The sequence below is a fragment of the Malurus melanocephalus genome, unplaced genomic scaffold (genome assembly GCF_030028575.1).
Source record: "Malurus melanocephalus ecotype Western Australia unplaced genomic scaffold, MMel_1.1 scaffold_17, whole genome shotgun sequence".
Classification (NCBI taxonomy): domain Eukaryota; kingdom Metazoa; phylum Chordata; class Aves; order Passeriformes; family Maluridae; genus Malurus; species Malurus melanocephalus.
In genome coordinates, this window is record NW_026623249.1 from 781,520 (window position 1) to 805,014 (window position 23,495).

At 38.7% G+C, this 23,495-nt stretch overlaps 1 protein-coding gene across 2 annotated transcripts in view; it reads right to left on the reverse strand.

Annotated features, from left to right (window-relative positions):
* Positions 1-23,495, reverse strand: part of FGD6 (FYVE, RhoGEF and PH domain containing 6) — a 70,738-nt gene that overhangs the window by 26,597 nt on the left and 20,646 nt on the right. For both annotated transcript variants that reach the window (XM_057386975.1, XM_057386967.1), the window contains exons 3-8: positions 13,717-13,864; positions 10,950-11,017; positions 10,827-10,857; positions 2,176-2,327; positions 1,243-1,399; positions 497-584 (exon numbers count right to left, since the gene is read on the reverse strand). In XM_057386975.1, coding sequence (XP_057242958.1) covers positions 497-584; positions 1,243-1,399; positions 2,176-2,327; positions 10,827-10,857; positions 10,950-11,017; positions 13,717-13,864 — 644 coding nt within the window. The remainder of the gene's footprint in view (positions 1-496; positions 585-1,242; positions 1,400-2,175; positions 2,328-10,826; positions 10,858-10,949; positions 11,018-13,716; positions 13,865-23,495) is intronic.

Sequence of the window (23,495 nt, forward strand, 5' to 3'; positions counted from 1 at the left end):
GGGGGGGGGGAAGAAATGAAGAAGCTACTTACAGAAGTTCACAGCAGTATTGATATCTTTCTTGTCCTTGATCCGATTTTCCATATTTTCTTTTTCATTTGTTAAACCCCCATCCCTCCAAAATGCAAAGCCCAAAGCAGAACAGGACCATTCCAACCTCTAAGTAAATTACAGGCTTCCGTTACCACAGATTCAACCAAAAACCACCACAGGTGTCATGTTTTCTATGTAGTGTTGAATCTACCATCAGAACACACCACAATGCTGGAAATATTAGGACCTTGTTTGTGTATCTTATTGCAATCAATCAGCAAAGAAAGCCTCTAAACTGATGCCAGGTTATAAGAAAAGCTTCAGATATTGTGACATGTTTTAAAAAAGCCTCACACATCTGAATTCAGATAAACATGCTTTACAGATGGATACTGTCTGAAAAGAGGTGTCCTGGGGTGTGTGAAGATGGGGCTCTTAAAACTGCAGAAGAGCTTAACTGTACCTGTCAACAGGAGCCTGTACTGGGGAATCCTCTGAACGGGCTTGAGCAGATAGTGCTTGAGGGCCAGACTGGCRCAGCGGGGACTCATCTGAAAGAAACACCCAAAATAAATAATAATTCCATGGCAGTCAAAGGTTCCAGCAAAAGCAAACCCCCCTACAAACAACTACTGATTATACTGGATAAGCGTTTTATCTTTGAAAAGTGCTACTGCCAGTGTTAAGCACCGCATTACAGAGCGAGCATTTCCATGTGTAAGACTGCATGCAAAAGTGCCCATGCGTTACAGACATGAATAAGCATTCATACTCTGTGGATTCAAAACAGGTGCTTTGACCTAGGATGAAGAGAGGTGAAGCTTCCCAGAAATAAAGGAAACARGATAGCAAGGGCAACATGCTCTTCTGTGATCACTAACAGTGTCCATTAGGCAAAAAGGCAGAGAAGACAAGAGTGCTCACTGCAGAAGTTTTAATTAATCCAGATCTCTAATGACAGCACAGGATTAAAAGATCCATGCATTAAAAATGTTAATTCTCTTGAGTTTGCATTCAAAATAATCTGAATCTGAAACATCGAATCCTTCAAAAGGCCTCCTGTCTTCTTCTTGTCTCAAGCCAAGACTACAGCAAAAAAAGCCATCACCAAAACATAAACAAATTGAGGAGAGCTTCTAAAGCCCAGTGGAGGATCACAACTGCTAAAAAGTCACAAAACATGATTTATCTTATAAAAGAATACAATACCTCAAAGTCTTTGACTACTGAAGCAAATCCCGCATTCTTCTTACACTGTTCATCTAATAATGCAATATTTTTATCAAACTCTTTGATGTAAGTTGAATACATCTTTAAGTAGGGACCCTTTTTAACAAATATATCAGCAATTCTTTGATGCTCAAGCCTAGAAACAACAACAAAAAAAGATACAATTAGAGCTAAAAATAGCATGCATCTTAACCCTACAGCACAACATCTCTCTTTTTCAGAGTAAAATGTGCTAGTTTATGATCTGAACAAAAAGCATACAGCGCATAGGCATCCATCTCAGTTGCTACTCTGAAAAACCTTTATTAGGCACACATCAGCAAACTAGTGTTAGATGATAACCACTTAATACAAAGTTTTTGAAAAATGGTCTTGGACTGTTTGAACACTTTAGTTCAAGGATTTCTGAGAAAATGGATCTTCAAACTCAAGAGCAAGTCTTTGCCCCTTGCAGTGCCTTTGTCAGTAAATTTTGTATAGCTCCACCCACCAGCGGTAACCAAGAATGGTCTTCAAGGGGATTGAGGCTGCCAATCAGTGCTGTGCCTAACCAGTAGATCTAAACTGCCTCTAAATTACAAACCAGCCTTCAGAACAGCCTCTTTCTTCCCTAATGAAATCAGTGCACTTATCATGCTCATGCAAAGACCAGAACTTTCARTTAAAAACAAAATTTCAAATAAAAACTGTGATTGCTACAAAAATATATTGGCATGCCTTCTGGACCTTTTGGGATGCATCCAAATGGCACAAAACCACATCAAAATGAAAAATAGTCTCCTTTAAAGTAAATTCTGACATTTAGGAAGGTAAATGAAACACAAAGAGTCAAACCACTATCACATGGAGCCACAWAAGCCCCCCAGACACATTTCAGCATCAAAGGAGTGGTATCCCTTTACTGATAGTCACCAGTGAGATAATCGCTCTTCCAGTTCCCTCAGGAGGTCCCGATTGAGTTCGTAGAGCTGAGGTAGGTAGTAGAGGATCTGATTCAGGATTCTGTCCTCAATCACTGGCTTTCCAAATTGCCTAGAGGCATGCGCCACAGCATCCCGGAAATCCTGCCGGAGTACAAAGGGGACAGAAACCCCCCTTGCCATCAGTGACCAGCCTTCAAAGCACCAACATAGAGAGCACAAGAGAGTTTTCATCACAGACATTCCAGGCACTGCTCCCTATTATCAAAGGCAAGGCGGGTACCATATGGGTTATGTTTTTCTGCAGCTTCAATTTACTCCCCTGGGACTGCCTTAATCCCTTTGGTTTGACACTGGAGCTTTACTTTCTTGTTCCTGCATGCATAATATAGGAGTTGTTCATTATTTTTACAACATGCCCTTAAGACACGTGTTGGTACTACTTATGAGGAAACCAAGGCTGGCTAAACAAAGCTTGTATCTGCAAGTTTATTGGCAGCCTTGGGTGTCTTCTTGCAAATATATAAGTCAAAAAACAAAACTGTTGTAACAGCTCATACAATCATAGTATCTTACTTAAAAATCATCCTAGTGTTTGTAAGTCATCCACAAAAGCATTTTGGAAGATAATCCTCTGACAAAAATGTAGGGTCAAAAAAAATTACTGTATGTAGCAGCTCTTCTATACAAAGGAAAATTAACATCTAACAAAAAGATATTGTAATGACATGGGAATTATGAGATTTCAAATRTTGGCAACGATTAAAATCAACATTGACTGGTATCTTTGAAACACTTCCAGGGAGGAGGAAAACCCTACTTACTCTTGAAGGATCTTACAGCATTTTTATGCTATAACCAGCTCCCAGCAGGACAGAGATGAGGCCCATTGCTCCTCATTAAACTATTTAAAATTAAAATCTTGATGCCACACAAATCAGCATGGCTAGGATTGAAACTTAGTATCCATTATATAAGGCATTTTCCTTATTCACAAGCAAGCAAATCTTTCAAAATATTTAGCAACCTAGCATTTCACTTGAGCACAGTGTCACAAACAACAAAAAAAAATACAAATTAGGTAGTGTTACACATATTACCATGCCTTACTTGAATTTGGGCAAAAGAGAATTAATCCAAAATAGATCATTTGGAGTTTGTGTTTAATAAACATAATACCACATGCACAATCTATAGGTATCCTGAGAAAATGACCAATGAAATATGCAAAGTACAATAGTGAGATATATTTTCAATGTGCATGGGGTCCACACCTGCCTTTGGAAAYCTGTAGGGTCCTCAGGCTGAAGAAAGCACACAAACTTAATCCCCCCTCTTCCCCCTCCCCAGGTCTACAAGTACAATTCTTACTAGCTATCTCATCAGTCCAGCATCTGGCACTATTTAGGGTCTCTCAAACTGAAGACTCAGCTTTCCCCTGTTCTCCCTCCTCATTACGTCAGCTCTGGGCAACGTGAGCTCCAGACACGCTTTCTTGCTTTGTGACCCTCTGGGTCATGAAGGTGTGACTGGGTAGTTCTGACAAGAAACTGAAAGGAGATACAGAGCACTAGCTGTAATGGGGGAAGGCTGACAACTAAAGGCAAGGGAGTTAAAAAACAGATGGCGTTATTCATATGGAAATGTTCTGGTTTTCATCCTCTGTGCAGACAAGTGACACATAGGTTAACTACCAGCTGCATCTTATGGGTTTTTCTGACCCTGGGGCATTGCTTAACACTGAAATGATACATGGAATTACAAAGGCAAAAGCTCAAATGTGGCATTCTGGAGAGCTCCATGCAAAATGCATCATCATATTATGATAATATTCTTCCCCCACCCCCAATTGTATGCACTGTTTGTACTTTGCCATAGGATAACAGAAGAATTTTGTCTGAATGTCATAAGGCTATTTGCACGGTGAAAAGTAAAGCCAGTTTGKCTGTACGGTCAGACAACAACTCAGGCTTTCCCTGACCAAACAACAAAAGGAGAGCAGGGAGACAGGTTCAAGCGCCACTAGATAACACAGGAACGTCAGCTGTAGTTAAGAGCATTTATTTGACTTCTAGATACAGCATTCAAAGAGTCTGCAGGGCATTTTCCAAATACAGATTTGGTTTTTCAACTAGCTTGACCCAAAATCCATCAGCTTCATCACAGTTTATAGATTAWGCCATGAAAGGCTCTATCATTAAAACAGGCAACCAAAACTTTACTTCATCACTCCCTGTCCCCTTCCACAACTGAGTAAACTGAGGAAGTGCTGCAGAGAGGAAATACGGGAAAGAAAGATAATGTGAACTTTTCACATTTTGAAAGCCTGCAAAACAACAAGAGGTAAACTTCAATGCTTTTCTTCTTTTTTTTTTAAATAAATTATCTTCACTACTGACTATGCATTGGTCCCTGTAATCATATTTATTTTTAACCTGGCAGTGGGTGTGAAGTAACTGTCATGCCAAGTTCATCTTGAGATAAACTCAAGAGTTGAATGCAGAGAGAGAGCACATGCCTGGGGAACGGGGGTGGGAAAAGAACAACAAATGTAACAAGGTTGGAATTAACACTGTTTACACTTGAAGGTACTGGCCTTCCGAGCAAGTAATTTCATAACCAAAAGGACAAAACATAGATCAGTTTTAATTACCATATGTAAAATATGGTTATGTACAAACTGAACCCTGAAATTTCACCCCAAGGGGTGGAAGGTATTCAGATGTCAACTTTTAATGCAAGTGGGTGAATACTTTTAATGCAGTTTATTATTTCTAAGTTAATGTACAGCACCAGGACCTAGCCCCTTCTAAATCTAGTAAGTTCACTGCTAAATAAAAGCAGAATTGCTCTTGCAAATAATATATACACAGCTCTGATATCTATACATGCCTGCATGAAATGATTTATATTACAAATGTATTTAGCACAAAGTCCTATATAAYACTGCTGAAGAGCACTGCTTTCATCAGTCTGTTCAAAGGCAATCACCTAGGTTGTCCTAGAAATTRTTCTGTTTGAAGCAATGCAGCAATCCATTAAAAGTGAATTTTAAAGACAGGTTTTCTGATTTAAAAGGGGTCTTTCAAATACTCCAATCTTACTCATTAAAAAAAAAAAACCCACAAAAATGAAAAAAAACCACAACAAAAAAGACCAAAAATCTACTTGCCACACCTCAGAATTAATGTGCTTGTTTCACTGAAAAACATTTGCAACTCTAGATGTGTTTCATATGCTGCATGACAAAATCCAAAATATTATGCTAGTTATACCGAATCATCCCAGATTCTTACCAGAATATTTTTCTTTCCTTTCAGAAGTGGGGAGGCTATTGTACATTTTCCAAAATGCTTGTTTAAAGTTTCTAGTTTTACATTATATTCTGGTCTAATAATCATCTTCTGATACCACTTTTTGCTGATTAGGTAAAGGTAATTGTTTTCACACAGCTGCTTCAAGAGAACAGCCCACACCACCATCCCTGGAAAGAACATTCTTTCCAAACCAGAAACAGTTTTAGTTTATGCTACAGTGAGACAGCCTCCCACTGGGTACTGGTCCGTAGGAAAATCTAGTCTAGGCATATGAAAGGCTTCTGAGTGCATACTGTTGCTGAATTACTGCCTGATAAAACACTTCCAACTTGAAAATGTGTAGGAAATTATATTTACCCTGTTAGCATACGCTCCCCTTAAAACCGTGGAGATTTTACGCAGTATTTGAGGAAGTTATCACCATCACTGCTTTTGTTTCATCCCACCACTCCTTCAGTGCAGCTTTCTTAAAGAAGCAGAAGGGTTGTGACATCTGAAATAATTCTGACCCTGTTCTGAATCATCTGCGATCAGCTCATGCACTTCCCCCGTGCAAAGGCCCTGACTCACAATCCTTCAGTTCTTCCCACCAGAGGATTCCCAGCCCATGAAGTGACCTGCCTGTGTCAGTCTATGCAGAAAAGGACAATTTTAGTTGTAAACCAGAAGAGGTACTGAACAGAATAAGCCCTCACTCAGCTGCTGACTGCCTTAAGTGCACCTTCAGGTATCTAATAGCTGAATGAAGATTATTTCAAATGGGTAAATTAAAACTTCTTGGAAATTTAACTGGAAGAGAAAGTACTATGTAATCTAAACATAGTCCTGTATTCTATTCCTAAAGCTCCAACCATAATTCACCTTGGATCTGTTCTCCCAGAACATACCATCAGCAAAGCAAAAAGAAGTCATAATCCCTTCCACTGAGATACAACTCGCAGCTAAATACACCTGCAGATAGCTCAAATGTCAGTTTAATTTAAGGAAAATGGATGTTTACACTTGGATCCTTTTCAAGGAATGCACACACTAACAGACATCCTATGGGAAAGAAGGAGGGAAGGGGAGGAAGTTTCATGACAGCCAGCCCGCTAGATGTGACAAACTGTAAACAGGAATGCTTCAGAATACAGCTACAGAAGATTTCACAAATAGATGATTAAAAATCTAAATAGGAACTCCTAGCTAGAGTCAGACTATTAGCCATAAACTGCTGAGTTAAACTACAGTAACTAGTTAATCAAGACTATGACTAACTGTGGATCATGAATTTTTCAAACACATACCATTTCCTTTTGAGTGCTGCCAAGCAGTTCCACACCTCTTTCCTTAGGTAATAAAATAATTCATAAGTCTTTAACAAAATAATGTAGCTAATCTTTTTACAATAATCAATTATATGACTGTGGCATATTCCCAAAATGTTACTTCAGGGAATAGAGGGGGTAGTAGAACAATATTTTCTTCTAAACAAAAACTATTTTATTAGTCTTCTCAGTCAGAGGACTACAGTTGCAACTCATTGTCATGTGTCTCAGCAGCTCTAAACCACCTCAGAGACTAAAATTTTATCAATATATTCACCTCAGACTGGTCAACATTGAAATTCTGCAGGTGGAGATAAAGGAGTTGGAAGTTGAGAGATTTTTTCAGTCATACAGTAAGTCAGTTGTAACCCAGGGCCGTGGTCAGAAATTTGCTCCAAAGGCCATAGCTATTTTATTTTTCATTCATTACATTCTTTTTCCAAATTACTAGTAATTATTTTTCCTAATACTCGGCTACAGGATACAACAGTTTTTATAGATATATAAAACTATACATCATTTTTATATAGAGAATTGTGCAGTTTTCTTCTAAAAAWTGGAAACATGAAACCAGAATTTTTCACTCTTCTAAGTGTCTCTGGAAGGACACACAATAGAAAACCATGCTTGACCTCTTATCTGCCTTCTGCAATAAGAGGCTGATCTTGCAGATACAGAAATGCTGAGGTGCCTCCTGACAGGCTCCTACTTACTTGGTCTCAGAGTCCAAAAATGGACAGAACATGGGTCTAAGTCAGAAGCACAGATTTAAAGGCTCAGGTAAAAGTCCACAGGCCTAAGCTTTTCTTTTCACACAGCAAAAGTGACACGACAAGCCTTGCAGTGGAAGGCTCTCAAAAAACCAAGTTTCTCTGCCAGACCAGAAGCCGTGCTGCTTATACCACAGCAGCAGAGAGGAAACAGAATCAAAAAGAACACAAAGAATGAAAAGAGTGGTGGGTTTTGGCAAATGAACAAAATTCAGAACAAAACTGTACCCAAAAAATGAYAACAAATAAGCAACAGGGTGCTGCTGATCTCCAAAGAATCCTACAACCAAGAAGTACAAAGGGCACCAGTCCTGCCTTGCTCCTTTTCCAGAAACACTGGGTGTTTTTTGGGCACCCGGCAACTTAGAGAAAAGTGATAAGCTTATTTCTCTTCTGTCATTGTGTTTTACATCCAGTTCACTGCTCCTTTTTTTTCTGGAAGTGTCCTTAGGGAAAAAATAGAGCTTCTTCCATATTCTCAACCCTTGTTTACSTTCAGAAGGCCATGAATGAACCATCTCACATACAATCATATATAAGAGCTAGCTTGATTAAGCTCCTTCGTTTCCAGAAGTTTCTAAAAGCGTTTTAGTGGAAACTTGTCCCCTAAAAGAGCACTAACATAGTAACAGAAATACAAGGATTTTAAAATTACATCTAATGTTTGATTACACACTCAAACAACCCCATTTTCTGAGTCTGTTTGAAGCCCGTGTGCTGTGTGCAAAGCCAGGTGAGCCCCTTATCTCTGTTATGACCAGCTTGTTTAGTATTTCTATAAGTGTCACCAAGTGTTTATAATTTTACTTTGTGTCTTCAACAGAAGCAGTCAGATGCACTTTTAGTGTGCAACAGTGTCCACATAGGCTGGCACCCTGGTATCTTGGATGAGTTGCTCCACCTAACTTGACTCTGTCAATATAAAAGAAAAAAATGCTAAAAAAAAAACAAACCACCAAAAAAACCCCTGGTACTTGTAACCAGTTTGCAATCACATTCCTGCATTCTCAACTGCTTTAGATTCCACTTCAAAGGCTCTTAGAAGAAGCAAATTAAAAAGCTTTTTCATACATCAACAGTCCTGTTCCGTGGTGCCATGTGGTGTATTTAGCTGATGTAGGTAAAACATACAGAGGAGAATATTATTCATCTTAGATCATTGCTAGTAGAATTAGTCACTTAATTTCAAGTAGAAAACCACTAATACATGGCTCAGAAGGTGCAACAGAGCAGCCCCCAAACAGCCAAATCTTTACTGAGGGCAAAAGAGCCCAGTCTAGGAGAATCTAAGTTCTAATTCAGAAATTTGTCAGAGGTTGCTATATTGGCAGTTGGTAATCCTSACACTGAAAGTAGTAAGCCAAGCTGGTTCAGTGCCCATGAAATAAAAAGGATAGTTTTATCAACATTAAAATATTATCTGTAAGACATATGATTAAATCAACCAATAYAATAATACCACTCTGTGGAAATAAAAAAAAAAAACAGATTTCTGTAACCTTTCTCCACTATGGTACTTTTTATTTAATGAAGAATGCACACACACAGAGCCTCAAAACCAGTGCTCTCTCTGACGAGGACACTCACCAAGGTTCCCGCTGCAARCCAACTTAAGGACAAAGTACTTCTTCAACTCCTAGCCTAGCATCCTCCATGTTAGACCAGGCTGAATATATGTTGATTGTTAATTGTTAGCCACCAAAAACATTTCTAAGAGTTTTTATTTGGCAGCTAGAAAGTAGCAGACTGTCATGAATAGAGCTGCAAATTATCCATTAAAGGAAAAGTAAAACATATCCTACACCATTGCACATTTACACTGTGGGGTGTAAACAGAGGTGCAAATAATCCATTAAAGGAAAAGTAAAACCACTGCACATTTACATTGTGGGGACAGCTTTTAAGTTTATCCCAGGAAGTTCCCTTTTTCACACTGTTTTTCTCCTAGCCTGCATCCTCCTTTACCAACAGCTTTCCTTCCAGTACTGTACATACTCCCTAAAAAACTGGTGCACTAAAAAGTAAAGACATCTTTAAAAAGTAAGTTAAATGCAAAAAAACTCATGACAATTTAAAAATATATAGCTTTAAAACTTGCCTAGGACAACTCTCTGTTTTAAACCAGTATTTAAGATTGAGTTCTGTATTAGAAACCATGTTGAATATAGGTTGTATATTGGCTGCATAACTGACTGAGACAGGTTTGAAAAACCAAGCTTGAACAGAATCAGAAAATTAGTTTCTAGGAGGAAAGYAAAAGAGAAATCAGCAAATGATGTGGCAAGCTTTTTGTTCCCTGACAAAAAGCTRTGTATTACAGGTCTGTATACAACCSTCTATAAGAGCCTTTGTTTCACAGAACATGCTTCTCAAGAGACTGAGATAGACCAATGCATCTGTTTGCAATATAATCACTTTTATTGCCCAAGAAAAAAGCCACTATGCTTGCACTTAATAGTGACAAAATGGTACGAACACATATCATTGCAAACTTGACAGAAAACACACAAAAAAGCCACTATGCTTGCACTTAATAGTGACAAAAAGGTACGAACACATATCATTGCAAACTTGACAGAAAACACACAAAATGGAGCTGGAGAAGAAAAAGTCTTCATTAATTTACTATTATCACCTTTAATACAGCATGTCTTACAGATGATCCATGCATAAACATGGATGAAACACCTAATCCTTGTTGCATGTAACTCAACAATCACAGAAGTTATCAGAAAACAAACATCTGTCAAGGAACTGCAGCCTCAAAAAAAATATGTTGCCATGGTGATGGATGCACCATTACAGTTATTAGCTATTAGTTGGATTACTTCAAGAATGTGCATTTTAATGTACCATTTCTAAAAGAAAATTGTTCCTGCCTTCCCTCATCACTTAGGGAGTTATTCTAACCAAAAATTAATTTTTGTTGCTATGTACAAATTTATAGGCCAGCACAAGATGGCTTATAAATATGATCCTGAGTAGCATAAATTTCAGTATTCTATACCCATACTCAATTGGAAACTGCATAAATTAATTAAGGAGATCTAGAAGGAAGCATCAAAATATTAATCCATTATATTAAATGTGACACTTTAAAGTTCAGCCTAATTAGATTAATTTCTATATTTTTGAATATTTAGATGCAGCCAAAAAAAAGGCACAGTAGCTACCATAAAACCGAAACATAAAACTTTAATAGATWAAACAAATTAAAGAGGAAACTGCATTTGGGTTTTGAGTACTTACAATGTGTAAGAGCTTTAGCACATCCACAAACCTATCAGAAAAGCAAGAAAAAGCAAACAGTTACATTTTAATTACCTAATTAAGATTAATTGAGTAGTTATTAAGTTTAACATTGACACTTACACTTTCTCTGAGCTCATGATCTCCTTGGCAATATGGTAAACCTTTGTTTTCTTTCCAGCTGCCTTACTCTGCAAAYAAAATTATATGTTATGAAACACACCTACTGAAGCTGTCATAAAGATCGTTTTCAGCTATTAGTTCCTCAAATCCAATGCAATTATTCAATAGTTACTTCTAAGAAAAACACTTCATACTGCTTTGAAATCTCTTGGCTTTGACACCTTCTGGTTTTTTAGGATTGGAGAGAAAATCAGTTTAGCTTGCATCCGGAAACAGCAACATTAGCTAAGAGAAGTTTTTACAACACTGTCAGCCTTTTAATTACTACAGGAAGCACTGAAGCCCATTATGAATGAAGTCCTAGCAAACAACAATTATGGTTAACAGAAGTTCTAAAGTACAGAAAACATTTTGATATTATTTGATTYTTTTTTTTCTGATTAATATCGCAACAGTAATATTTAGAGTGAACTCAAATGTGTTTCAGGAGGTTTTAAAAGACATACACATTTTTTTTTGTTTTGTTATCTTGTTTTTCAGTAAAGAAAAGAAAAAGAAAATCACATTGAAGAGAAAAGCCAGTTTCTGACAATCTACTAATAGAGCTGCTGGAACACATAGCAACTGTACTGCAAAGATAMAGAAATGTGAGCTGCCCAAAACACTGTGGAGATGATGTTGCGATTCACACACACATTTGGCTTCCAAAAAACCAATGGCACGGTCCAATATCAGACAGAGGGAGCAGATATAACAAAGCAAATGGGGGCAGGCATCAGGATACAAATGTGTTTGCTGCACAGAGTAACTTCCATGTACGATTTCCCTCAGATAGAACACCTTTCTCCAAAACAGCTCTCATGGTTTGCCATATGCTTCGCTGCTGCCAGCTGTCACCACATCTATTGCACATTCAGGCTTTCATTTTAATGGGCTGCAAAAAAAAGAAAGGATGAGGAGCCCTAAAAATCACAGGATATACAACTCAAGTGAGATGGAAGTCCTGGGAAGGCTATATTGAGTATGGTAGTATAATATGGGCATTGAACAGAAAATCAGCATTCTATCCCCAAAATTTTGGTTCATAAGCACTAATGTTGCAAGATTTCTCTGGAGATTCAGTTCYTCTCCAAATACGTAAATAAGTTTCAAGTGCTGGAAATTAAACCATGGAACAGGCTGTACTSAAAGGTGGTTTTAATACCATTGTTGTATTCAAATTAAAAAATAAATACAAATTAATTTTTTTCATTGGAATTCAAATGACACCACGCCTAATTACTAAATTTAAATTGATTTCTAAATTAAATAATTTGGTATAACATCACATATATGCCAAATACATTATTTATTTTACATACTATATAGACAAACATCAGCATACAAACCAGGGATCTTACTTCTGAAATTWAACTTATTTCCAAACAACACATAGATCTATCCAGTGTGGGTCAATCACATTCAGACAAGATTGTAACACCTATTCTCAGGCCTCTGTGCCTATTTAGAAAGCACAGCTGACACTTCCTACAAGACTGAATTCACATGTCAATTATGCAGAGCAAGGTATCYGCCATCAGATATCCACAGGTATTCACACTGTAGATATGTCAGTTGCAAATGAGATGAAAATTAGTATTTTGAGAACAAGATGCTGCTGCTAAACAATTACAAAATTAAATAACACAGTCTGTTTTCAACCCCCTTTTGAAAGACTTTTCACATACCAGCTGGTGCTGAAAAGGTCACTTTACATTTGCTCAGACAGAGATACTCTGAGAGTCTCTAATGGGAGAACCAAAGGAATACAAATAAGGCTCTCTGGCAAAGCACTGGAAAGGAGCCTTGTAACTCCCGTAAAGATATAAAGCATCAAAACGGACAGATGCTTGCGGTAAGGAAAAATAAAGCAAGCCCAGCTGATGACCGAGGCAGAGGCTGCTTCATTCTCCTATGCAGCTGCTCTCACTGGGAGGATGTTGGTTAAATCCCAGCTGCTGGCCGCACGTGCTGCAGGAAGCTGAAGCCAGTGACAGCAGATGCCTCACAGCAAGTGCTGAATTACTCCATAAAACCCGCCTGAGAGTGCTCCTGATGGGGACACCTTCCTGTAAAACTCCATTGTGAAAGGCTGAGGACATTTCTAGAGGCATGCAAGGTAAGTTAGATTCTATACAGGTACAGTCTTGTTTAGTTTCACAGAACAAGCTTTTCCCTTGACTCTTTCTCWTTCCCAATTTAGTCTTCTCATTTGGTTTAACAACAGTCAGGCCTAGCACGCCAACTCTTCCAGCATTAAAAMGTTTCACTGGGTTTTTCTGTTTGTTTTGTCTTGTTGGGGCTTTGTTCTTGTTTTGTTTTGTTTTTAAATTATTTTTAAGGAAAGGAAGCAGATGTAACTACTATCAAAGGAGACAGCTGCCAGGACTGCTGCTGAGGAGAGTCACTGGTCTATGGACAGGCTGGTTTCAGGGCATCCAGGACAGAAAGATAAGAACATGGTACCCCCAAAGAGAGGGACAGAACCATCATACCTTCATTGCATTCTTAGGAGTTAACACTGTCTTCCTGCTCCTCATTTGAAGAAGAAAAAGGATTAAAATAAGGAAAAWCACTCCACGCTGGCATTCGCAGAAGGTAGCAGAAGGTCAGACTTCAATCCCAACAGTCAGGTGTGTTTTACATTTGAAAATATCCCAACAGGATACAACTTATGAAATACCGCAAAAGTGTGGAATAGCTTCAGAAAATAAAGATTAAAAGATACCTGTTTATCTTCTTGAAGCTCAGCCTCCCCTTTGCTGGAATCAGAATTTGTGTCATCATCTTCATCAGAACTGTTCATGATATCTTCTTCATCTGACTGAAGATCTCCCATTACCACATTGGGATGATCATGGTGTTCTTCTAAGGACCTAATATTAAAATATATGCACCGTACTTTATTTATGTAAAGAGCTTTCTATTTCACCCCACAAGAAATTATCTACTTGGTATCAGAGACCCTGAAAACAGTAGCGGGTTATCTGAAGATTACAACAGCTGGATGCTTTTCCACAGCAGACTCAACTCTGCAACATTTTATTTATGCTAGTATTGATACAAAGCTCATTGACAGCAAGTAAAAGCCACAGTACCTCCGGAATATTTATATTATTCATAACCATCAGAGTTTGCCTAACAATGAAATCCGATAAATCCATTCCCTTATTGCTGTGTGCATGTACATAGCAATATTTGTAATGTGTACCTGAAGGATAAAGGAAGATCACAGCCATTTTCTACCCTCTTAGCAGCAGGTCTTGTTGCAGAAATGGTAATCACACTGGAGCTTTCTGTGTGAAATWCTAGATGCATGTATACATACAAGCCTGTTTCTCAATGTCTCTGCTAAACAACTGCATCAGTTGGCAATATCATAATGCAATGGCAATATCATAAGCATTYTGTCCAACAATTTTTCTTAAAAACAGGGAAGAAGAATCTTTCAAGAACACCCAGAAACAGACCTTTCAGATAGCTGTCAAAGCTACAAAACATAACCTTGCTCTGCTGCTGTACAATCATTATAGAAGTCTCTTTTTATTAGCTTCAGCAGTATTTGAACCACAGGAATTGCATGAGACAGGCAATTCTCCTCTAACTAGCCTTGACAACTTCCACAGAGATTTAAGAAATGCAATTCTAGAAGAAAATAAAAGAGAGGGTAGGGAAAGATAGGAAAACAGGCTAGAGGAAAAAGAGCCTTAAGTTTTGTAAAGTTGCATAGAAACACAGCAAATCCCTGGGCTCCTATTTTTAATCCTTAAAAATATTGTATAATTTCCAATTACACTAAACCTGTCTCAAAATCACATAATCTGGATTCAACGTCTGCAAAAAGATGCTGTGATGCCACAGACTTGTTTTGACATGAGCCAAAAGCAATTAGCTGTCCTGCAWAACAAAAAGCAAACCTTTGTCCAAAAGCTGCTGCAGCCAGCAGAGACCTCAGTGGGCTGATCAACACCTAATTTTGCACAGCCAACACCTGCCAGGGCTACACTTCTCCATATACCTATTCCTCTGCCTCCCTAGCAAGGGATAGTTACAACTGATCTTTTCCTAGCCTTGAATCAGAAGAAAGCAGGGATGAAGGATATTTATTCAGACTTGCCAACTCTATCTGTGAGATCTACCAGAAAGAAAACTTGTCACCACGGATCCCACGGAAGGCATCTGCCAGCATTCTGAAAAGCAGAAGTATTAATCAGGACTTGGGTCCAGTATTGGGACTGGTGTTGTTAACCAAGTTTGTCAGCAACATGGACAGTGGGAGTGAGAGCACCCTCAGCAAGAGAGCCCAGAAGGTTAAGGAAGGGGATTCTGCTGCAGCAAACTGTTGATTACTCAAGGCTCAAGATAGAGTCAAAAAACAAACAAATCCTGTCAATAAGCCAACAAACCAACAGAAAAAATGTTGATCACAAATAAAAATATATCTGAAGATTAGCTCTGTGGACAGACCTCGGTTAGACATGAAGACACAGAAGATTAAAATAACTTGGTTCTATTACAACAACACAGGAAGGATTTGGGAAACTCCCAAGCAGTTACTGCCTCCAAGAAACGAATGGGGTGGGGGAAGGAAGACGACTATAAGGTCATCACTGAGTTCAAACGAGATCCTGAGCCAAGACTGCAGCACTCTGGGTGCAGAGAGACACCCCTTCATTTCCGTTTGGAAATGATCAGCTTCATGCAGGAAGAGAGCAGCCACCAGACAAATGAGTGATCATGACAACAGCATATGGCATATGCCAGGGACAGCTCCCATAGAGTCTCCAGGAGTTTCAGRAAGGCAAAAAGCAGCTTTTTACTGAACCTTTTCCTGGAACCATGCTAGCAGGAAACTAAGAMTTCTGCAGTTATTCATTAATTTAATCAATATTCAGTCAATTGAGACTATTTATTTTAGCAGATGCCATCTCATATACTTTTATCATGACAAACATCTTTATTATATCAGTAGCATGACATGTGATAGACATATGCCCCAGCTTTAGTCAAAACCTGCAACAGAAATAACTGCTGTTATTCCTTCCTTTGCTAAATTACTCTAGCTTTACCATCCGCATCTGTCACTAAATCAATCTCTGATCAAGGGTATTTTTTCCCCCACTGCAAAATGTATTGGGTGCTTTATCTCTGACGACACTGGATTTCATTTTTAGTCAATTATTCATTAATAATTGTACTTGTTAATAGATAATTTATTGCCCTTTTTCTTAGCCTTTGTTTTAACTCCTGATTTAATTTCCTGTAACTCAGATTCCTTCTCATTAAGAAAACATTGTTTTCACACCTGTGACATCACTGTTCTTTTGCCTCAGCATATTCTACTGGATGCCCACTCCCAGAATTTGTTGTCATTTTCCATTTACATTTTTCAGAGCAACTGTGCCAAAATTTAAAAGCTTTAGAAAACSCACTGTAAGAGACCTTATGGAAGACCTTGGACTGTCTCACGATTGACTAAACCCCAAGGCGGGAGAAAAGGGGGCTTTTGCTCAAAGGAGTCTGAGCCAGGTCAAGGTGGAAGGACTGCCAAGTTTCCAGCTCCTAGGCTGCTGAGAACAATGGATGTAAGCTACGGATGATCGCACCGTTCCTGAGGAGAACGGTACAGGCCGCAGCCCATGCTGTACAATAGACATTCTTTCCCCACCACCTGGCCAGCAACTCATGACTTGCAACCCCCCCTCCTGGCCTGCAGCCACTCGCTTTGAAAAAGACTATAAAAAGTCTCCTCCGAAGAGACCACCCCGAGATCTCCCTACCAACTGACTGATGACCATCGTGGGACCTTGGAAGACCCCGTCAGCTGGTAGCTATGTGACCCACCCTCTCTCTCTCTCTCTCTCTCTCTCTCTCTCTCCCTCTCTCTCCCTCTCACCCTCTTCTATCGCAAAATACCCAAATAAATTGTCTCTGATTATTTGAAGCATACACTTTTGCCTTCTCATTTTCTTTTGCACTCTGAGATTCCAAAAAGAACCTATCACGATCTCCGCTTCAACTCGAGCGGATCGTGACACCCACCCTTTTGGAAGTCAGAAACAAGAATACTTCCAGGTGAAGCTGTATTTTACTTGTGCAAATACAATCCCATCACCACTGAAGGATGAAGAACAAACTAGCTGGTTTGTGTTGTATGAAGTATTTTCTAAATGTTCAATTAATCAGTTTATCTAATACAAAGTTTCAGTAAAAAAAAAAAAGAAATTAAACCTCTAATAAATAGCTAGTGATAATTTAGGATATGTAGCAAGCATCCACAAATGACAGCCACKCACTGTTTAAGTTTTTTTCTTCCTACAGATCACGAAGTTTAAGCAGTAAACTCCTTTTCTGGCTTTTGTGGTGCTTATGCACCTACTTTCAAGCTATGAGAGCTGAGAGAATCATGTATAAAATCTTGCATAATGTATCTGCTTCACCAAAGCACCTCTTAGGAATCGCTCTAAGTCTTTACCCTGTATTTCCTCAGTTCGCAGCCCTACCATTCTTCCACATGATACATCTTGTATCATTTACAAGACACAAGAATTTTATAGTGGCATTTTTAATACTTTTTCCTTTTTTTCTTTACTTTTCAAAGAAAAAMCGCATTGGATGATTAGATGACTAATGATCAAAAGCCAGTTTACACTCAGCCAGTTTCCACAATCAAACAAGCCACCAGTTTAGAGGTAGGATGCAATAGATATGGGTAGCCATGGGTATATGCCCTTCTGTTGGTATCTGCAGTTGTGCTCTCTTCTTCAGAGAAAATGGTATCAGAGTCCCTGTGTTCATTTGTGTTTATCAGCCACATGCTGAACAACATGCAGTTCTCCTCATACATTATACCTTAACCTTTTGTGGTAAATGCTATGGCTTTTTTGGCAAAACAGAAAGCAGTTTCGTATTTACTGATTTACTCTTTTCTGTACTTTTACCTCTGAAGTAATCTATAACATAACTGTACRTATGTTCCTCCTAAAGTTATCTCTGTAACAAGTGAAATCCCTTGCAGCCTTTAATTGCCTTTGGAAATAGTAGTAAATCTGTAAAGAAACAGAATCTTTACTAACACATATTAATTCCCCTTTTCCAAAATACCACAAGCATGCAGCAATGCTTATCTTAAGTGGCTCTTCTGATGGGTATTTTGGGGGATACTGTGAACTCTCTCTATCTTGTTCCCTCTTCATCACAATTCTTTGTCCTATCCAGAGCAATACTAATAGAAACTTCTGCATTATCAGTCATGTGAAACACCATCCCTGCCAACTCACTGTGCTGCAGACTGAGTAAAAATATCTTGCCGTATCTCGTGAGCAAGTTATCTAAATATAGATGTGGGGCTTTTTGATTTGACACATAAAATGAAGGAGTCATTAGTTTGYCTTGGAATGAGCAGCTTTTGGGATGATGGTGTACGTTGTGCTGTATTTTCCTATTGCAGTAGTAAAGTACTAATGAAATAAAACACGCTGGTCCTAGTAAAACATACAGCAAGATAAACTGTCAAAACTTAAGAACTGCCACCAGATTATTACTATTGGAAAAATAAATCCTAATCAGCATAAAAACTACTTATTAACTTCCAGAGATTGACTAAGACTAGTACAGACCAGTTTATTTGTCCTATTAAAGAAGCTTCAAATACACCTGGGGCTTTGCTTTCAGACACTGTTGATTTCGACCCTGCATAAAGCACTATAGCCTGAAGTTACAATTAACATTTCAGTCTCAGTTTCCAATTCCTTTAGAAGGCAAATATTATTTTAAGGTTGACTGAGATCATTCAGAACGATTCTCTGCCATGGAATGCTCCAACATTAAGTATTTTATAGCATATTGGAATTACTTCAAGTGTTAGCATCACCATAACTACTAAAAAGCAAAGTATTGGTGTCGTCTCCAAAGTATTGGTTAAAATAAATTCATCCATGCTACTGCTTTACACACATTTCTTTGTGATCTTGATTATTTTTAGATCTTTTTCCTACTCTCAGTAAGYAAAAAAAATATGTAGGAATGCTGAATGAACAGAACCTTGCACAGAACACTCTGCTAAACTCTTCAGTTCTCATCCTTTTGTTGTTTTAAAAGGAGTCCCTGTTATACTCTGCTTTACTCTCCTGTCTCTTCCTCCAGTATTTTACTGTGGGTTTTTTGTGGGTGTTCTTGTTTGTTTGTTTAYTTTTAAAGTAAGCCGTCAACATGCAGGCAAAATTACACAAACTGAAGTTCCTACTCGACCAAAAAATACACACCAGAACCTCTGAGAGCAACTAAATATGCCCTATTACAATATTTAATCTAAAAYTGTTTTTGTATCATTACAGCATTTCACAATGTTTTCACAGCTCTTTGMACCACACTTTTCCCCAGAGAGGTAACAACTACTATTGGTGTTTACCCATTTTCAGTTTTCAATATCACCATTCCCTGCAATCAGTTTTCATAATTAAGGTATATTCAGCTGCTGCTTTTTTAAGACCTAAAAGCACACTTGTTCTCTGTAAAGGCAATAGCTGGTAACACATTTTCTTTCATAGCCCCTCATACGTCTAATAACTGTGAGCACGCCTCATTAACTGATTCCCTCCATGAAACCTAGTTGTACATTTCTGGGAAAATGCAAGGATARAAGACTTACAGAAACAAAATGTTCTATGGCATCTTTTTTGTTAGGTCCTATCTAAATTCAGAATCTCTTTTGGGGATGGACTGTAAACATAGAACTCCTAAAACAATTTAGGAAGCAATTTCCTCATTTGGGTGCTCAAACAACAGAAGATGCTCCYGGAAAGCCAAAGCAAAAGTGAAATTATTGCTTGGTTAATAAATGCTTCATTTTCTTTAGTGAATTTCTTTTGCTTTTATTTAATGATCCTTTTTAAAGACAGTCCGATGTCTTCATTATTTAATTACTACAGGTTTTTGAAAAAAAGAAAATCAGTTCTAGAAAACAAACATGCTTGTCAAAGCACTAAGATAATAACGGATACCAACCAAGATCACAAGTGAGTTTCTATGGAAGGTTTAAGAAAATACATAATAAGGTTACTGATCARCAAGATAAGTAAAAACTTCAATTATTGCACTTTTTGGATGAGTTACATTTTGCTGCAATACGTCCCTCCTGCAACCAATCTGAAGAAGCCAACACCAACACATTTCCTTTCACAAATTAATTTTTATTCTTTCTAGACTCATTTCATATCTCTCCAGATGCACCTGGAGCCCAACCTATCATAAATTCATGACTCTCATCTGAACTTCAGATTCTCTAAAAAACAATGACTGTCTACCAGTAGAGCTAAAAAATTCCTTCCCTCACTGTCGTTTTCATGTGTCCCTGCTTTTCATTTCTCCTTCAGGCATATTGGACAGTGAAGCAGCAAATGAGGATGAAATGCAACCTAGGCCTGAGGGATTACTTATTTGAATTATTCCTACAGCATCAGTACCTCTCTGGTTTAATGACAGACTCACAGATGCAAAAAGCTGAAGCTGAGATCCCATTTCTCTTCTCTAGGTGCAGTGGACAGTGTGAGAAGAGCTGGTGGATGCTGCTGTCTCTCGCAGTGCAGACTTGGCTGCCAGCACTGGAGAGTGGTTGTCTTATTGCAGCCAAGCTGCTTGGGCTTCAACTTCTCTGCCAAAAATGGTGCTTTTTTACAGCAAGAAAGCAAGCTAGCAAGGTACCCTCTCAAATATGATTTTGCACAATAGCGTTAACGCTATGCATTCCTTCTTCTGCAGTAAGAAATCAATGGTATCAATAAGTTCTTCATATTATTAGGACTAATAACCAGCCCTGAATTTTTATTGGTGAAATCCTATGGAACATGGCAATCAATTTTCATCTTCTTTTTATTAATATGCTTTAAGACTATCAAAACACATCATGCCTGTGAGATTCATTGGTTCCTTCTGTGAGCCATTCCTCCATAGGTGGCATGGCAAGGAATAAAACAGACCTCTACAATGGCCTTTAAAATAAAAAGCAGCCCAAAACCAGACCAATCAATCCATGATTATTTGTATCACTTAGAGCTGTTGTGCTATATCTCTCCAGGCTGGTTAGGGAATTTTAAGGATTCAAACATAAACACTTCTCAAGAATCGTGGCTAGAAAACAGAAATGACCAGCATCCAGCTAAGCAACTACAATTGAAAATATTTTGTGCACTCCAGGTTCCTTTTCCAAATTGCAATTTAAATACTTCAARAGTTGAAGCAATTGTTTTGAACAATATCACATTTAATGTTTGTACACGTTAGTATCTGCTTTTTTATAGAAAGCCAGGATCCTTAATGAGAGTGATATACTACCAAAAGAAAAGCTCAATACAACCTATTTGAAATGCAGGGCCACTTGCACTTCAGAAGCTGTCTACTGCCTCCTGGACAATGGGCTGGCTGCTGAGAGAGGCCATGTGGGAATGCCAGGAGTTTGTTCTTTCCAGGAAAAACACCAAGAACTACCTTGTTTGTTCCAGCCATTACCTCTGGCACCCATTTGTTGCACCTTGGATTTCTGGGCAAGCAGGAGATCACAAATATTGCAAGAGCTGCCATCACATTTAGCCTGTTAGGTCATGCCACTGGCAGCTCCTTCTGTACTCAGCTGAGCATGTTGCAAACTTCTGCACCTAACTTGCTTGAACCAGGTTATCCCAGAGTTAGCAACCAGCAGCACCCAGTTTAGCATGTTATCCTCAGGTCAAGACAGCACTTACTTCTTTCCTCAATAAGAAGAAAGAAAAGTACAGCTGACTCACACTCTAAGCCAAAAAAAAAAAAAGAAAAAAGAAAAAAGGACTTGTCATAGGTACTTCACACTTAAAAAATGGTACAAAATCTATTAAGTAATCCATTCTGTCAAGTCACCCCACTTCAGACCCACTAAGATCAATACAGTCATGCCCACACTTCTATGGCATAATTTCAAAAAGCACAGTTTAAAAAAGGTGCCAACAGATCTCAAATTATCCCCTTATTTAGCTGTGAATTGGAAACACGAGCTCCTGAGGCCAGAGGCACCCAAGGTGGCTCACCACAGGCAGCTTCTCATGCTCACAGAAATCATCTTCAGTGAGACCATTTGTTGACAATTCCTCAGCTCCTTGGAAAATTCAACATAAACACATGCATGCTTCAGATGTTTCCAGACTCACCACAGCAAAGCCACATTAAAATAGAAAAGGATAAAAAAGAAAGAGGTCTCAGTTTAAAAATCTGCAAGAAAACTGGTGCCCACATTAGAACAGATCAGCTCCTGAACAGCATGGCACTGCTGACATTGTGACAAGCAGGACAGATACCCAGATTGACAAATAATCATGAATACCAACCAAGATCACAAGTGAGCTTCTACAAAAGGTTTAAGAAAGTATATAATGAGATTACTGATCAGCAAGATTAGTAAAGTCATCAATTATTGCACTTTTTGGATGAGTTACATTTTGCTGCAATACTTCCACTCCACAACCAGCCTGAAGAAGCCAAAACCTGTCGCTGTTGAGACGGACTGCGACACGAAATAACAGACACAGATAGACCAACACCYACGACTCCAACTACAACTACTTCATTAGGGGGCTGAGCCCCTTTTAACTATTTAACTACAAGTGTATACTAAGTCTTCCGCATTTATGGCAAATATTGATTGGCTCATTGGCAGCTGCTTTCCTACTCGTCAGCATATGATTGGTGCGCTTGTAAAACCTGCAGTGTTGTTAATGTTTCGTGTTATTGCTTCTCTGTCTTTGGGCATCTGTTTATCTGTTCAACATTCCATTCTCCCTTTCCCAGAGGCAGCCAAGGTCGTGTTGTTTATGGTAGCATCCTCCTCCATGCAGGCTGTCAAACTCCCTTCTGTTTTCCCAGGTCTCAGTCATACACCATTATTGGCTGAATTTCAGACTGAGAACCTGTAAGGCCACAATGCCGGCTTTCGGCCTCCGCAAACACCAACACACTCCCTTTCACAAGCCAGTCTAGAAAGCACAAAGATGAACTTCATATCCCTCCAGAGGCACCTGGAGCTTAACTAGTCATAAATTCACAACTGTCATCTGAACTTCAGATTCACTAAACAACGGTGACTGTCTACCATTACAACTAAAAAATTCCTTCCCTTATTGTTRTCTTCCTGTGTCCCTTTTTTCATTTCTCCTTTCATATCTCCAATATGGCATATTGGACCATGAAGCAAAAACTGAGGATAAAATGTAACTAGGACAGAGCCTTACTTATTTTACCCGCCCTAGCAAAGGTGCCAAATGGARATGATGCCAATGTAGCAGAACTTAATCCAAGAGGATGCAATGGGGCAGTCTTGAGCACTAGTACTGGAAAGTGAAATACTGCAGCAAAACCTAGGGATTTAAACCCTTGTCTGGAAGCCTACAAAGGGAAAGGGGCCCCTGCATTGGTGCTTCCCATCACCACCATAAACTGGAAGGGATTACCTTCTCCCAGCATAGGTAGAGAGAATTTACGGTC